A 16,123-nucleotide genomic window follows, 5' to 3' on the forward strand; every position below is an offset into this window, starting at 1 on the left:
AATAACCTACCCAGTTTCAGGTATTTTGTTATAGTCACAGCAAATGCACTATGTCAAAGTCTAACTTCAAAACTCAAGAGCTTTTCACTATATCACATTGAGTTAGGCCCCTTTCAGACTTTTGTTTACTCTGAGACCAGGATATAAAGGAGAAGTGATCAACTCCACTGTGTAGGTGAGAAGCTAAAGCTGGAAGGATCAAGGTACTTGCTTATGTTGAAAGAACTAATAAGTGGCAGACCTCCTGACCTCAATCCTAGCTCTAATACATTATCACAGCCTAAATTTTTGGATGGAAGCAATCAACAAATTCAACTGGAAGGTGTTTGAAAGACCCTTTCAAAATTTCTTCAACCAATAAGAATTGATGCTTGACAGTCTTTATGCTAAGTATGTGTTCTGCTAATCCTCTCATTGAACCTGGGGATCTTCTTTACTCAAAGAACAAGCATGATATTCTCCAGTTTCATCTATTTACTGGCAAATGCCATAATTTTATTCTTTTTTATGGCCGAATAATGTTCCATTGTATATATAAACTACATTTCCATTGTATATATAAACTACTTTATCCATTCATCTATTGAAGGGCATCCAGGTTGGTGCCATAGATTGGCTATTGAGAATTGAGCTGCTATAAACACTGACCTGGCCATGTCACTATAGTATGCTAATTTTAAGTCCTTTAGGTATAAACCAAGGATTGGGACAGCTGGGTGAAATGGTGGTTCCATTCCAAGTTTTCTAAGGAATCTCCATACTGCCTTCCAGAGTGGTTGCATCAATTTGCAGTCCCACCAGCAATATATGGGTGAAGATTTTCCCTACATCCTCAACAATATTTATTGTTACTTGTATTCTTGATAACTGGAGAATATCATACTAAGTGAAATAAGCAAGTCTTAAAAAACCAAAGGCTGAATTTTCTCTCTGATATGTGGATGCTACCCATAACAAGGGAGAGTAAGGAGGAGAAGAAGAGAAGTTAATTGGATTAGACAAAGGGGAATGAAGGGAAGGGGGGATGGGAATAAGAAAGGCAGTAGAATGAATCGGACATAACTTTCCTCTGCTCACATACGAACACCTGACCAGTGTAACTCCGTATCATGTTCAACCCCCAAAATGGGATCAAAATTCTAATGGGTTCCATCCCATGTAATATGTCAAAATCTGCCTTACTGTCATGCATATCTGACAACAACAATAACAACAAAGAATCAGCAAAGCCAGAGCCCTCTGGCTGATGAAGACTCCAGGCACCAGCTCCCGATTTCCTTCACCTTGGGAGGCTGCCGGCTGTGTGGTGCCCACACTACCTCTGTACCTTCCAGGGAAAGAAGCATTCTTGGCCCTTTGGAGAAATCCACGCACTGATGGCTTTGAAAAGAAACTGTGTGCTATGTAGAAAAGAGGCCTGGGCTTCATCCTGGCTCCGCCCCAACCAGACGTGTGTTTGAGCAGGCACTTGACGTCTCTTCCCTGCTGATGAAAAGGAGATGCTGGTTTACAGCAGTGATTGGACAAATGTCCCTTGGAGAAGTCAGAGGGTAGATGACGGAATTCTCTGGGTAGCGTTCCTTCCTGTCTCCGACAGATATTAATCTCTACATCAGACATGAACCCAGGATACCGAGCTGTCCACCCCCAGGAGCACTGGTCACACAGTGACCACAGGGGCCTTTGATGTAGACCACCATGTGAACAGCGTCCCTTGGAGTTGTGCATCTTGGTGTCCCTTGCAGAGAAAAGTGGTGAGAGTGGGGAACAAATGTTCTCTGTCCTCTTGGAACTTTTAGGTACATAGTTTGCTTGAAAGGTTAAGAGAGATTGTTCATGCAGTCATTCATTCAATGACTGGTTCAGTGCCCACTTTATAGCAGAATGCATTACAAACAATAAAACATAACAAAAGTACAGGTAGAGCAACCCTTATTCAAAATGCTTGAGATCAGATGTTGGAGTTCTACAGATTTAAAAAATATATATATTTGCATAGTTTATCAGTGGAACACCTCAAATCTGAAAATCCAAAATCTAAAATGCTCTAAATATCAAAACATTCGGCACATTATGTTGGTGCTCAAAAACTTCTGAATTTCAGAGCGTTTCAGATCTCAAAGCATTTCCGATTTCCATTTAGGGATATCTGATGGGCATGCCCTGAACGATTTATTTGCCTCTCGTTTCCTCCTCCACATACTTATTTTTCTGGAAGCCTGCAGTCTCACTTCCTCCATTCCATCCATCCACTCTGCTGGATTTACTACTCTCTTTCATTCACCCTTGGAAGTTTTAACATAGTGCTCAGAGCAGGGAAGACATTCCATAAATATTTGTTGGGGGAATCAATGCCTCCATGCCTCCACACACATTTTATCCTCTGCCCAGAATGTTCTCCCTGTTTATTATCCAAAAAGCATTTGTCCTGCTTGGCTCAGCTCAGGGGCACCTGCCAGAGGAGGCTTTCATCAGGTCTGCAGCAGGAGGTGGTGCATCCCCTGTACTCCTGGAAACCTCGTAGCGCCTTCCACTAAACTGTTTATCTTACAGTTATTTCCTTACAGTTTCCCCTTCCTCCTAGGCTGCCTTGTCTGTAAGAGCAGAAATAGGGCTAAGAACGTGGGATCTGGGGTTGAGAAGTCCTAGGCTGGGCACTCTACCTCTACAAATTCTGGCTCTGTCTCCTGGACAAAGCTGTCTCAGGTCTCAGGTCCCCTGCGTCCTGATGAGTGAAATGGGGATACAACTGTTCCCATCATAAGATTGCCTGGACATGGATGCTGGCCTGGTGCCTGGCACCCAGGTGGCCCACGATGATGATGAAGGTAGTTGGGGTTTGATAAGGAGAGGGATGAGGAGGAGGACCGTGACGGCAATGCTGATATGATTGTCATGGCGATGCTGACAGTGAGGAAATGATCAGCCGCTCAGCTGATATGTGTAGGGTTAACTGACCTGATGGCTTCAGATGGGAAAAGTGATTATTGGGTCTGACTGGTGACATCTTAGCTTCCAGTAATAGGAATGTTTCAGCTGTGACTGGCTCCTCTTCTGCATTCACCGGCAGGAGGAACGCATTTCCTTCCCAAGTCCGCTCCAGTCTGCACCTATTCTCCCCATTCTGTGACATCACCCTCTGAAGTTACCCTCTCTCTGTTTCCAGCTCTCTGCTTCCTACCTTGTGCCACGCAGGCTAGCAACACTCATTCAAGATGACAAGGACCCGTTCTGCTCTGCTAAGGCTCAGTCCACATGCCCATTTTTCAAGCCCTCCCAGAAGAGGTTCCTCTTCACTTTTGTTCAGCAAAAAGATCTGGAAAATAGCAAGGGGACCCTAACAAGGAAAATAACTGACAAAGCCCACCAGACGGAGGTGGCCTTGAATTCATCTATGGGGACAGGGTCAGGCTTCGTCACTTGGCTCTGAGGACAGCTTGAGGCAAACAGCTGGAACAATCGGGGGCAGAGCGAGGCAGGCGGCTTCACAGAGCGTTAGCTGAAATTCTTCTTTGTGTTAACGGCCAAGAGGATATCTGAAGACTTGAAGGCCAGACAACGTAGGCAGAAAGATAAGTCCCTGGCAGTTGCTTAGCTTAAAGAGACAGAAGGTGAGAATAGGAGTGATCTAGTTGCTGACTCTAAGGTGTTGGAGCCTTGGGTCCTCAGCAAGAATGCCCTAACATTGACTCATCGAGGCCCAGTTGAAAACAGAACTAATATTGGAATCAAACAATCCAGGGCTTGGATACCTGGCACGTCACTCTGCCATCTGGGAGAAATCACGTGGTTCCTCCATTGATTCATCTATAAAACGAGATGCCTTCAGATTTGGGAAGCTTGTAGTAAGCTCCCCAGCACCTATCTGAATACTGGTCACAGAGTAAACAGTTAATAATGTCACTGCCACAGTCATCATCCTTGTTACTCAACTACTTAAGCCACCAGAAGAGAGAGAACAGTGAATTAGAAACAAAGCACTGCTTTTTCCGAGTGGAATTAACAATAGAGAGTACAACAACATGGAGAAGTTAAATAGGCATTTACGCATTTCTTAACAACGTTGTGAATGCTCTGAAAACAGCTTTCGGGTGCAGTGTGTTCAAGATGGACTGGTCAATGGTAGGCTGAGCAGTGCTCTCCCCACCCCAGGGTCGCCCATGTCCTCCCCTGGGAACCTGGGAATAGTTTGTCGGGCTGCTCCACCTGGTGAATGGTTATCCAGGTGGGCTCCACATAGCTGCAAGGGACCTTGTAAGAGAGGCTGGAAGGCTCTGGTCTTAGAAGATGTAAGGATGGTCTCCATAGAGCGGAGAAGATGCTACTCGGATGGCTCCGAAGCTGGAGGAAGGAGTCATTGAGCCGTGAATGCAGATGGCCGCTAAAGTGCAAAAGATAAGGGAACAGATGGTTTGCAGGGCCTCCAGGTGGAATGCAGCCCTACAGACCCGTTTAGGTTTCTGACCTCCAGCACTGCAAGACTGTGAATTAATGGCATTGGAGGCCACTCTGTTCATCATCATTTGTTACAGCAGCAATAGGAAATGAACATAATGCTCTCATTCAAACAAACAAAATCCCCCAATACTCCAGGGTACACACTGGTCAGGATAGGCTGGGTTCTGTTGTGATAACCCAGCAGCCCCCAGATCTCAGTGGCTGAACCTAAAAGTTTTTCCCTCACCTCAAATGCCACATGGCCAACATGGGTCTGACGTGAACCGCTCACTCAGGGATTCACTCTCCCTCTGTGATGTTGCCATTTCAGCATGGGTCTCACTGTCCTGGGGGCCGTAGGAGGAGCAGAGAGATTCCCACTTTCCTGCGGGTGCCTGGAGCTTCACTGCCACACATAGCCCACTGGCCAATGCTGATCAAATGACCCCTGTCTAATTCTAAGAGGAGCTGAGAGTTGCTAAGAGAGCAAAGGGGATGTTTGGTGAGCAGTTGCCATCTCGGGCCCTGGCACGGAGGTGGTGGCTTGGGAAGGCTCTCTGCAAAGAAATAGCTCCCAAGCTGGGAAATGGCAGATGCAGCAATTAGCCAGGAGAAGTGAAGGGAGACTGAACGCAGGCCAAGTGTGGGCGAGCTAGAGTGGAGTCAAGAGGGGGAAATGCAGGAAGATGGTAAGTATGATTTTTCCCAAGGCAAGACCCACATCACCATTCATCATGAATCGAACATCTGTTTGCCCAAGCAAGATAGGCCCAAAGGCGTGAAAACTGTCGTTCTCCATATCATATTTGTTTTGGATAAAATCTCATCTGGTCATTTGGTGGAAAAGACTCTACATTGTATTTTTCCATCTATTTGAAAAGGGGTGCGGTGAGATTTGGCAGACGCTTTTATATTAGGCTTTAAATTTTTTCTCAACCTTGGGTTCGGTTGGATGGTCATCTTTCAAGCCTGTAGGTTCCCTCAGCGGAACTTCAGACCCTAAGGATTCCACCTGGGGATTCATATACACTTGGGCTTAGTAATTTAAAAACACATCCTGAAGAGCCCTAAAAGGTGGACAGATATGCTGTGATTTAAAGTAACAGCATGGAGTGGGGGGAGTTGCAGGTCAATCCCCACACCTTCCTACCCCAGGTATTATGTAGTATCACATTGATTACATCTTAGTTGTAATCTTAGTTTACATTTGTATATTGCTTTATAATTCATAAAAACATTTCCCCACAGATGATGTCATTTGATCTTTGTAATCATCCTGAAAGAAGGCCGACAATGTATTACCAACTGGGTTTTATAGAAGAGGAGACTTAACCATAAGAGTATAAAGCGGTTTCCCCTGGTTGTGCCAGTGGGATGGGAACCCAGATTTTATGATTCCAGGTTATGCTCTTCTGTAACCCATTTCTTCTTCCCTCTTTTATTCTATTCCTCTAGAGTCAAGTAAGCTGTGAAGGCAAATAAACTGTGACCACATGTTCCTTTGAGATACTTTGTGTCTACAAATTCTGTCATGCCACACTTCAGAAAATTTAGGAAGTCTGGACATTTTGTTATAATAGCAAGTATTGAGTGCCAGCTATGTGCTGGGTGGTATGCTAAGAACTTAACATTTCAAACTTGCTTAACCTTTACAAACTATGAGACCGGTTCCATCATGATTTTCATTTTTCAGATGAAGTAATTGAATCATAGAGAGATGGAATTTTTCCAATGGCATGTGACTTGTGCCCAGGCAGTCTGCCCTGAGTATGAGTTTTTAATGAGTCTAAGGGTTAATATAATATCCATGGGTTCTTTCTGCTCTGGGTCTGCTCTTCATTTTGTTTAGATTTAGCTGATAGTCTTCTATGACTAGCTCAACTCCATTTCTCCTCCCCATTTGGGATATGAACCCCTTCCCATGATCCTTAATATCCTGTATGTTTCTCTATCACTGAATTTATCATAATTTATTATGAATGTCTATGTTTCTGATCTTAGTATACTCTGGACTTCTTGGATGGCTACCATCCTAGGTGTCTGACAACAGATGAACAGATAAAAAAAAAATAAGGAACTCCATACAAAATGGAGTATTACTTGGCCATAAAGAAGAATGAAATAATGACATTTATAGGAATGTGGATAGAACTGGACACATCACATTAAGCAAAATCAGCCAGACCCAGAAAGACAAATATCACATTTTCTTTTACATATAGAAGTTAGAGAGAGAGAGAGAGAGAGAGAGAGAGAGAGAGAGAGAGAGAGAGAGAGAGAGAGACGCACACAGTCATGAGTGGAATATACACATCCCAAGTCCAGGTCCAAGACTCACACTCCAGTGATCTTTCCTTGGACCATTACTAGAGAAAAGTGTCCTGTACGTAGGTTCAGAAAATAGCACTGTTGGAACAAATAAGAGCGCAGCAGACTTTTGAATGATTTCTTTTTTTAAGGGAGTGAAAAGTGGTAGCTTTCACCACGTTTATTCTGTAAAAGTTCAAGTGATAAATATTTCAGTATTCAAATGAAAACCTTTCCCAACTTTCCACCCCCTCTTTTTCTTGCCTGAGGTCACACATTGATTTTGCAATAAGCCACTGGTTAGTTCACAAAAGAGTGCAGAGGGTTAGGAAAGGGTTTTGAATTTTAATGTTAGCTCTGCTACAGATTTTAGATTGGGGGAATTTTGATTATATCAGCAACTCTGAGTATTAGTGATGGGTTTGATTATTTTATAGCACATTCAAATATTTTTCCCTATGTTATCTTCGTATACAAAATTGACAAGTAGGTGTCATTAAATTCATGCCAAGGAAAGAAAACTGGAGTTCAGAGAAGATCAGTGAACTGTTCAAGGCCACCTAGCAAGTGGGTGGCAGATCTGACTGGGGATTTAGATCTTTTGGCTTAATTTTTTTAAAACCTCTTTCCCACATACCGTTCACTACCATCATGATACAGAGGGACCAGACCAGTGGTTTTGGAGTTAAGCATGTTTGAGTTTGAACCCTGCCCCATCTGCAAAGTGAAGAAGATGATTACAGTAATAATAGTGAAGAGGAATAAAACCTTAAGTCCTTTCAGTATTGATAAAAAACATTGCCCGTGACGCTTCTGAAGCACCTTACTTTAGGTGTTACAGGTGTGAACGGATCTAAATGAATGGACGGGGTAATCAGGGAGGAGCACTGACCACCGTCCCATGATCCTTTCTGTGCATGGCCCATGCCTAGTGACTACACAGCTGCTCAGATTTCTTCCATGAAGAGCAAGGGACAGCTGTTATTTTGGAAGAGGTCAAAACAGCAACATGATCCAGAGCACCTCCAAGGTTGGGGTGGGGGAGGGGCACAGCCCCATATATTTACATGAATGTTCTTAATTTGCTGATAAGCTCTGCATATTCGTTTGTTAGGTCTACTACAGCAAAGGACCACAGACTGTGGCTTAAATGAGAAATTTATCAACGTAGAGTTCTGGAGGCTGGAAGGGCAAGATCAAGGGTGGGCAGGGTGGGTTCTTCTTGAGGACTGGAGGAAGGACCAGCTCCAGGTCTGGCCCCTTGGCTGGTAGCTGGCGTCCTCACGTTGGCTTGCTGTCCTCCCTGTGTGTTTATGTCCACTGGTCTCTGTGCGTCCCCTGTTCAAATTCCCCCTTTTCATGAAGACATCAGTCATGTTGGATTAAAACCCACTCTAATGACCTGCCCGCTATCATTGATTATTTCTACAAAGACTTTCCAAAGAAGGCCTAATATCTCTGAATAAGGCCACATTCTGACATAACGGGGGTGCAGGTTCATAACAGAGGAGGCGGGAGAGATATAATTCAAAAGATAATGGTCCACCTATTATCAATACCTAGAGTTCACTGCCTGTTTGAGGTCAATGAGTTGTTCTGAGCTCTTTGTGGCTATTTAACATATTTAAACCTTAGGTGAGTGCTAAGAGGTGGGTATTATTATCTCCCCTTTACAGATGAGGCTGAACACTGAACAGCCAGTATATGGTAAGGCCAGAAATTTCTGCCTTTCAGGTTGACCAAGGGACCATGCTTCTCAGCACCAGGCTTTGCTGTCTCTTTGAGCAAGACATAACCCTTGTTTCCTGGGATCTCGTAGTCCAGACCTGGGTCTGTTCAAAGGGCCTGGGTCTTGCAAGATGAGGAAAGACCAGTTGCAGCCAAGGATCTAGGAAAGGCTGATCAGGGTAGTGGGGTTTCAGCTGAGTCACAATGAAGTGATAATCAGCCTGCAGGACAGTGGGGTGTCCATGCAAAAGCAGCCCAGGGACCAAGGCTTGAGTTCTGGTGGGAGGGTGCGGTGCTAGTGCCAGAGCACTTTGGCCTGGTCAGCCTGGCTGGAGGGCTTGGGCTCCACATATGGGCAACAGGAACTGCTGAGGGGCTCAGCAGTGGAGTGACAAGACCAGATTTGCCTGTTGGAACCATTTATCCCCAGGGAAGACCTGACTCAAAGGGAAAGCAGCCATGGGCCACATGCTGGTGACAGGGTGAGGGACAAGGCAGGCTGGCACGAATTTCAGCCCCGTGGTGGCTCCAGCCCATGCCTGCCTCACCCCGAGGGACCCAGCACACAATCCAGCCAGCCTGCCTTGGGTGGGGACTGTGACCAACGGGGTGATCATGTCCTTCCCTCCTCAGAGGTTCTCCCAGAACACGTGCCTGCTATCTGACCTTCCTCCCCCGCACCCTGGCCCTCCACCCTCCTTTGCGGTGTGGATCCTTCTCAGTTGGCAGGGCTACTTTGGCAGGTGATCCCCTGACATAGGACTTATTCCTTAAAAATCAGGAATTGTTAAGGAAAATAAGAATTATTCAAGGAAAAAAAATCTCTAAAATTGCTCTTGAAACCTTGCTAAGTGATAGACCTGGATTCTGTCAAAATCAAGCTATCCATGACCTCAGGAGTGTCCGAGGGTCCCAGGATGTCAGAGCATCGTTACCATGGGGACATTCAGTCAACCTCCCGTTGCAGAGATGAGGCCCCCAGGGCTCCCTGGACTGACCTTCAGGAGATGCTTAGTAGACATCTATCAGATGATGGGAGAGGCTGGCTGAGCCACCAGATGGTCAGACTCACGTTCTCAGATGAGGTGGAGGCAGCGTGGCCTTTCATGTTACACCCCCAAGTCCCACAGTGCTCTGTGTGCCTAACTGTATTGGTCCAAGCAGCTACAATCTTGCACAGTCTCAAGGGAAAGGAGCACAGATCTCTCCTCTGGATGGGAAGAATGTTAGAGAATGTGAGGCTGAATTTGAAAGCCACACGGTGACATACCCTAAGCACCCGACACTCTCCTAATTCAGGCACCTTATCTTGGCTACCCCTCCTGCCTTGGACTCTAAATCTGAATAACTGAGAGCTTGCTTGGCCCCTTAAACTAGAACTGATGCCTGATCTCCTTCCAAACCTGCTCTGTCTTAAATTATCTCAGTAAACATTGATGGACCCTGTTCTTCCAGATGTTCAGGCTGCACACCTTGAACTCACTGACAATTTATTTCTTCTCTCTCTCCAATCCATCCTTAAATCCTATCTACCCCTTTAATATACAGCTGCTCTTCAACTTATGATGGGGTTACAGTCCAATAAACCTGTGGCTAATTGAATATAATTTTTAAAAAAATATTTTTAGTTGTAGATGGATGCAATACCTTTATTTATTTTTATGTGGTGCTGAGGATCGAACCCAGTGCTTCACACATGCTAGGCATGTGCTAGTTCTACTGCTGAGCCACAACCCTAGCCCCCAATTGAGTGTAGAGTAGGTCAAACATGCATTTAGTAGACCTGAACTGCTGAACCTCACTGTTTAGCACCACAGCAGGCTGTGGAGCATGGGTGCACTGTGTAACCAGAATTCTGCCTCCTCTGTCTCCCTTCACTGCTAGGACTGGTCTGAGCCTCCAGCCCCTCCTGCTTGGCCAACTGCAACCTCTCTTACCTGGTCAGCAGCTTCTGCTCTTCTGACCCTTACCTTCTAGTTTCAGAACCACAGCCAGATGATTCGTACAAACGTAAGTTTGATCACATCATTGATCTGCTCACAAAGCATGGATGGCTCGCCATCTCACTCAGGAAAGCCTGAAATTTCTATAACGGCCTCAGAGTTTCACATGATCTGACTCTGTTACCTTTTACCATTCTCTCCCCGCTTCCTCTCCACCAGCCAGTCTGGCCGTTTTGCTCTTCTTTGTTCATCAGATAAGTTTCTGCATCAGAGCCTTTGCATCTGCAACTAACTCTCTGAAGAATTTTCTTCCCTAGGATCATCACAGAACCAACCCTCTAACCTCCTTCAAGTTTCTGTTCAATTGCCTCCGTATCATCATTATTGAAACTGTCCCACTTAAAATGACAGCTTCTTCTGTGACCTCAGCCTTCTTAAGCCTTTTCCTGCTTTATGTATCCACATTGCATTGATGGCCATTTCTCAACACACACACATACCAACAAGGATACACACACACACACACTGTATACACATATTTCATTGTAGTTTATTTCTCTCTCCCACTAGATTTTGTTTTATGAAAGCAAGTAACTTTGACTGTTTGGATCCTTGCATTGATAGCACCTAAGATAGGACCTGGCCACACAAAACGTATGTTCAAAAAATACATATTAAAAACCAGAATTTTAAAAACTTTTCTAAAAATTACAACAATCCTCTTTTCCAGTTAAAAACTACCCATGTTTTTTTTTCCAATCTTCTCTTCCCTCTTTCTGATCAGTAAAAGTTGTGTAATTGTGTTTACTTATCCCACAAAAATGTTAATAGCTAACAAAAATGCCCTTTTGTACATCTTTCTCTAAATCCCCTACATTCTTCCCGTTCTCCTGTTGTAATCTTTGCTAGCCATGCTTGGCTGGGAGCTGGCAATCGGTAGCTTTTATTGACAAATGGAAGCTCGTGTCCCAGCTCTGCTTCTTACCAGCTGTGTGACACTAAAGGAATGATAACGTTCTGACCGTCAGCTTCCTCACCTATTAAAAAAAAATGGTACAAACGACATCTGCCTGTGTCGTAGCATAGCTTCAACTGAGTAGCGGATGCCTGGGCAGATGCTGTCCATCAGAGAGGGCAAAGTACAGCTAGCTCAGCTTCATTTTTTACGCCCACACTAAATCTATGCACCTGGCACTTCTCCACCAAGGAGGAACTTCCCAGAGTTGCTCAACAGTGTGCTCTGAGGGCAGGACACTGGAGAAAACTCAGAGGGAGAGGGAAGCGGTATCAGAGCGCCCTGGCTCACCGGTTTCCAAAACTCAGCTACCTGGACTGGACTGCTAGTCAGGGCACAATGCCCTGGGACAAGGGGGGAGCTTGTCTTGACCAGCGACAGCTGATAGGTCCTCTGTGCGGACTTAAAACCAGACACCTGGCTGGAAGCGGCATGACTCACTGGAGAAAATGATTTGCTTTCAAATGCAGAATAAGGAGCTGTGAAAGCAGAACACACACTCTCCGAAGGAAACAGACTCATTGAAGAAAAAAACAGAGGAGAGCAGAGAATGGGAGAAGGAAAAAGGAAGATGCAATCAGTCAAGCGGAGAAGCCTCCAAGTACGCAAACAGCGCTCAGCCATCCGAGGGTAAGGGAGTGCCACCCCACTTGATGACATCATAGGTCCTCTATTTTTATCAGCACCGCCAGTAATCTTGCAAAGTCTTATTCTAGCATAATACTGTTTGACCTGTGAGGAAACCAGGTAATACTCTGGCTCTAGGCCACACAGTTCATGAGGAGCCGAGCCCAACCTAAAGCCTCAAGTGAGCACCCGGTAGCCGTCTCTTGCCAGCTCCAAGCTGTGCCTGTGGACAGAGCTGATCACCGCAGAGGCCGGGCAGTCCAGGAGGGCAGGTAAACAGAGAGGAGTGCAGGCACCTGACCTGTCTGGGGAAGCAGGCGTGAAGCCCAGCTCAGAGTTAGAGCTGGGACCCTCATGCTGTCCTCCTCCGCGTCTCTCAGACCCTCCTGCTCTGGAGGGCACAGGACACAGCAGGGTCCTCCACATCGCTCCTGCCCCCAGCAAGGCCAGTGTGCTCTACACCACGCCTGACATATTCATTCCCGTCCAGAAGGCTGGAGGCACAGGCAGCCTGTCCGCGGGGCTGTCTCCACCGGGAGGAACAAGACCTGGCAAGAAAGGACACAGAAAGACAAGATCCAAACCAAAGAGTCTTACCTCTTCCATAGCTTTCTTCTAGGAGACAAACCCAGCCTCCCAGAGCTGGATCTCGAGATCAAGTGCGTGGCTCCTCTGTCCCTGCCTCTGCCTGCCAGGGAGTAATCACTTCCCGCTGCTGCCCGGGACACACCTGAGCCCAGGTGCTCCACCTGCTCCACCTGGGTTGTGGCTCCTCCCTCGCCTGGGGCTGGGGCTGGGCATGGACCCGCCTCCATCCTAGGAGTGTGGCAAGGTACCTGCAGGGTCCCCTCCGTGCACAGATCCAGAGTCCTCAGCCAGCTCAGCAGGCAGCTCTTCCCTGCTCCCAAGCTGGTCTGTCCCTCCTTCTCCAGGGTCGTGACTTTGTGCCCATGTCTGGGGAGGTGATGAGGAATGGGGCATGTCCTACCCCTCCAGTTAGTTCAGAATGCTCTGGCTGGACGCTGTGATCCCCATTGGGAACAGCCTGGTCTAACTCCACCCCTGCTGGTGGTTACTTCATTTCATAATCACCTTCTCAGGGGACAAGTGTGGCTCAGCTCACAGGGGTATCCGATGGAGGTGAGAAAGGGAGCTAACGTAATAGCACATGGTCTGGGCAGGTGTTACCTAGGTATCTGACTTCAGGCTTTAATTCTTACAGTAGCCCTGGGAAGCACTATTATTCCCATTTTAACTGGTGAGGAGACTCAGGCTGAGAGGCTTCTATGGTCTGCCCTCAGTCACATAGGTGCTGCGTTGAAGGATCCAGGTTTGAACCTGATCTGGCTGACTATAAAGTGACTTTGCTTTCTGGGTTTGTTTGTTTTCCGACAGAGTTGGTGATGGAAAACCAAACCTCAGTTCCCAGCTTCGGGGGCTCCCACCTGTCCTGGGGTGGGGGCAAGCAGGGCAGGTCAGATGGCATGTGCCCTGCTTTCATGCAGCTGTGTGATTTTTCTTGCTTTGTTTGAGCCAAATTCTTGAATTACAGAGTGTCTCCTGTCCTGACCAGGGAAGAGGAGGTTGGGGGCAGGAAAGAAAGCCCCAGTGGTGCCCACCTCCTTTAGCAGGCAGTTCCCAGACTTGGCTGGCCATCAGAGTCACTTGGGAATCTATGAAAAATACAGGCTTTAAGTCCCCAACAAGACACTAAGTCAGAGCTTGTGGTTTGGGACCTGGTTGGGTGGATTTTTACATAAGCTTTTAGCTCAGTGTCTTTTAAACTTTATGAATGACTCATAGTAAGATATACCCCTTTACCTCATGTCTCACCATACACACACATGCGTTTATGGTGAAATAAAACCTTCTCTGAGCAAAGATCTCTCATCCTATGTGTGATTGTGCTGATATATTGTATTCTGAGCCACGATATGCTATTTGATTAAACAGCACACTTCTTCTCTACATTGGCTTTATGACTCTCAGATCAACACAGCCATGTGCACTGCTCACAGTCAGCGCAGGTCCCAGAGTGTGGGACCTCCACAGAGTGTGGCCACAGGTCCTCTGTAACCTCCCCTCAGCACTCTGGCTTTCACTGTGTCTCTGTGCACATGTGTGAGTCTTGTGCTGCTGGGGAGGCTCTCAGGCCTCCAGGCAGGGGTAGTTGGGCGGATGCATTTCCCTTGCTCTTAATGCCAGGGCTCCCCCTAGTGGCTCCAGGCTAGCCTGCCCTGGTGGTGGGGATGAGGGATGGCAGGGCTCTCCCTGGAACCTGGCTGGGCTGGGAGGTGTGCGTTTTGGTTTGGTTGAGGTTAAGTTACAGTAGCAGGCCCTGGGACACAGTAGGCACTAATCACTGGCAGCTGTTAGAGGTGGAGACTGTGTTGCCAGTGGGCTTAAGATCAATGGCTTGGAACATCCACCACCCCCTGTTGTCTTTCTTCTCATTCTCTAGGTGCTAAATTCAGTTTGCCCACATGCTGTGGATCCTGAGAAAGTCAACAAGTCCCTCTGAGATGTGTGCTCTTCATCTTCATCAAAACATAATAAGAGGGCCGACAGTGTTGGTGTAGGATTGATGGTAGTGTGAAGCCCTCCTAGTGTGAAGAAGCACAGTACTACTTGGGCAGCTACAATGGCAGTTCCTCTCTTCCTTTACTCTGTCCCCTCAATCACTGGTGGCTGTACCCGTGTCAGAATGCACATGCTACACCTGAATGCAAAAAACAAAATAGCATTGTCTTATTTCCCAACAATGATCCCACTTCGCTTATAAGCCCTCATCCTGTGAGTAGCAAGTCCAAGCCACCAGCTTGGTAGAGAACCCTCATGTGCTTACATGGGAGAGTGACAGCACAAGATATGGATATGGGTACAGGAATGACAGGGAGAATTGGGGATGTGAAATTTGAAATTGACCTGAAATTAACCAGATCTCACTACACTTTAGGGATGAATATTTTATTACAATTAAGGATGAGGTCTTACTACATACCAGGTGCTTTGGTGATCTGTTGCTAGCTACAGGCCAAGGTGACTGTACCCATAAGCTTCACTTAATCATGGACAAGAAATGGATGATGGATACTTGTTTATTGCCTGTCAGAAGCAATGCCCTAAACCTTGCAAATATTCCTTTCTTTGGTCCCCATTACAATCCTCACTTTCTAGTTGGTAAGACGGAGGCCCGTGCAAGCTGACCCACCTCCATAAGGAAGCTCAATTCCCCCACATTCCCATCCAGCAGCTGTGTTTCAGAACCCCCACTCCCAGCCATGCTGTTTGTTCCTATTTAAATCTTCAAGAAACACCAAACAATAAACTTCCAATCTGAGAGCTTGAAGGGTTCTCTGAAGCATTTTTTTTTCAAATTCAAATTTGAAAATAGTTTGCAAGAAGGCTCAGCAGATACTTAGGCTGAAGTTGGGCTCAGATCTTCTGGCTATTTTTGGTCTTTTTAAGCCCCTTGACTTCAGTTTATTCTTTCTGGGCGTGGGAATGATATGCCATAATCTCCAAAAAGGTCCCATCCATCCTTCAGGGCACTGAGTAGCGGAAATCATATTTCTAGCACATTCTTGATGTTTCCAAACACTGCCTTCCATTTTAGATACTGTGTGAAGCTTTTCCCCATTTCCTTTCCTGTCTCAGCCTTTCATTACTTGGCAAATTCATTACTTTCACTCTGTACCCTAAGTAATAGTTTGTAGCAGAATACTGTAATGAGAAAAAGAAGCGTCAGAAAAAAAAATCTGAAAATGGGAAATCACACGCTTTCACCTCTTTCTAGGGCAAACTTTGAGAACCATCTGTTGTATGATGATGAAACTGGAGCGTGTAGATGGATCGTCAGAGTTAGGATGCGGCGGCTGGAGTTACTGACTATTAATATTAAAATTATTATTGGTTACATTAATCATGTCTGAGGATTTCCAGCATAACGTGTAATTTATTTATGTATAATTTATATCCTGACTACCTTCAAAAGGGAGAAAAGGAAAAGAGGAGAGGAAGTCAAATTTACTGGGAGTCTATTGTGGAACAAGCTACACAAGTTAGC

The 16,123-nt window shown here is 46.0% G+C and overlaps 1 protein-coding gene and 1 long non-coding RNA gene across 4 annotated transcripts in view; one reads left to right on the forward strand and one right to left on the reverse strand.

The window, feature by feature from the left end:
- The window catches only part of Fyb2 (FYN binding protein 2), a 94,006-nt gene extending 80,920 nt beyond the window's left edge, over positions 1-13,086 (reverse strand). For 2 of the 3 annotated variants that reach the window (XM_078026341.1, XM_078026340.1), the window contains exon 1: positions 12,655-13,083. In XM_078026341.1, the coding sequence (XP_077882467.1) occupies positions 12,655-12,663 (9 nt within the window). In that variant the 5' untranslated portion in view covers positions 12,664-13,083. Of the gene's footprint in view, positions 1-12,654 lie in introns of all 3 variants that reach the window. The other variant, XR_013427807.1, reaches the window with a different exon arrangement.
- Positions 11,311-15,406, forward strand: LOC144368067 (uncharacterized). Its single transcript, XR_013427808.1, has 2 exons — positions 11,311-12,889; positions 14,519-15,406. It is a non-coding gene; the product is annotated as an uncharacterized LOC144368067 (long non-coding RNA).
- Positions 15,407-16,123: the final 717 nt, after the last annotated feature.

The sequence above is a fragment of the Ictidomys tridecemlineatus genome, chromosome 11 (assembly GCF_052094955.1).
Source record: "Ictidomys tridecemlineatus isolate mIctTri1 chromosome 11, mIctTri1.hap1, whole genome shotgun sequence".
Taxonomy (NCBI): domain Eukaryota; kingdom Metazoa; phylum Chordata; class Mammalia; order Rodentia; family Sciuridae; genus Ictidomys; species Ictidomys tridecemlineatus.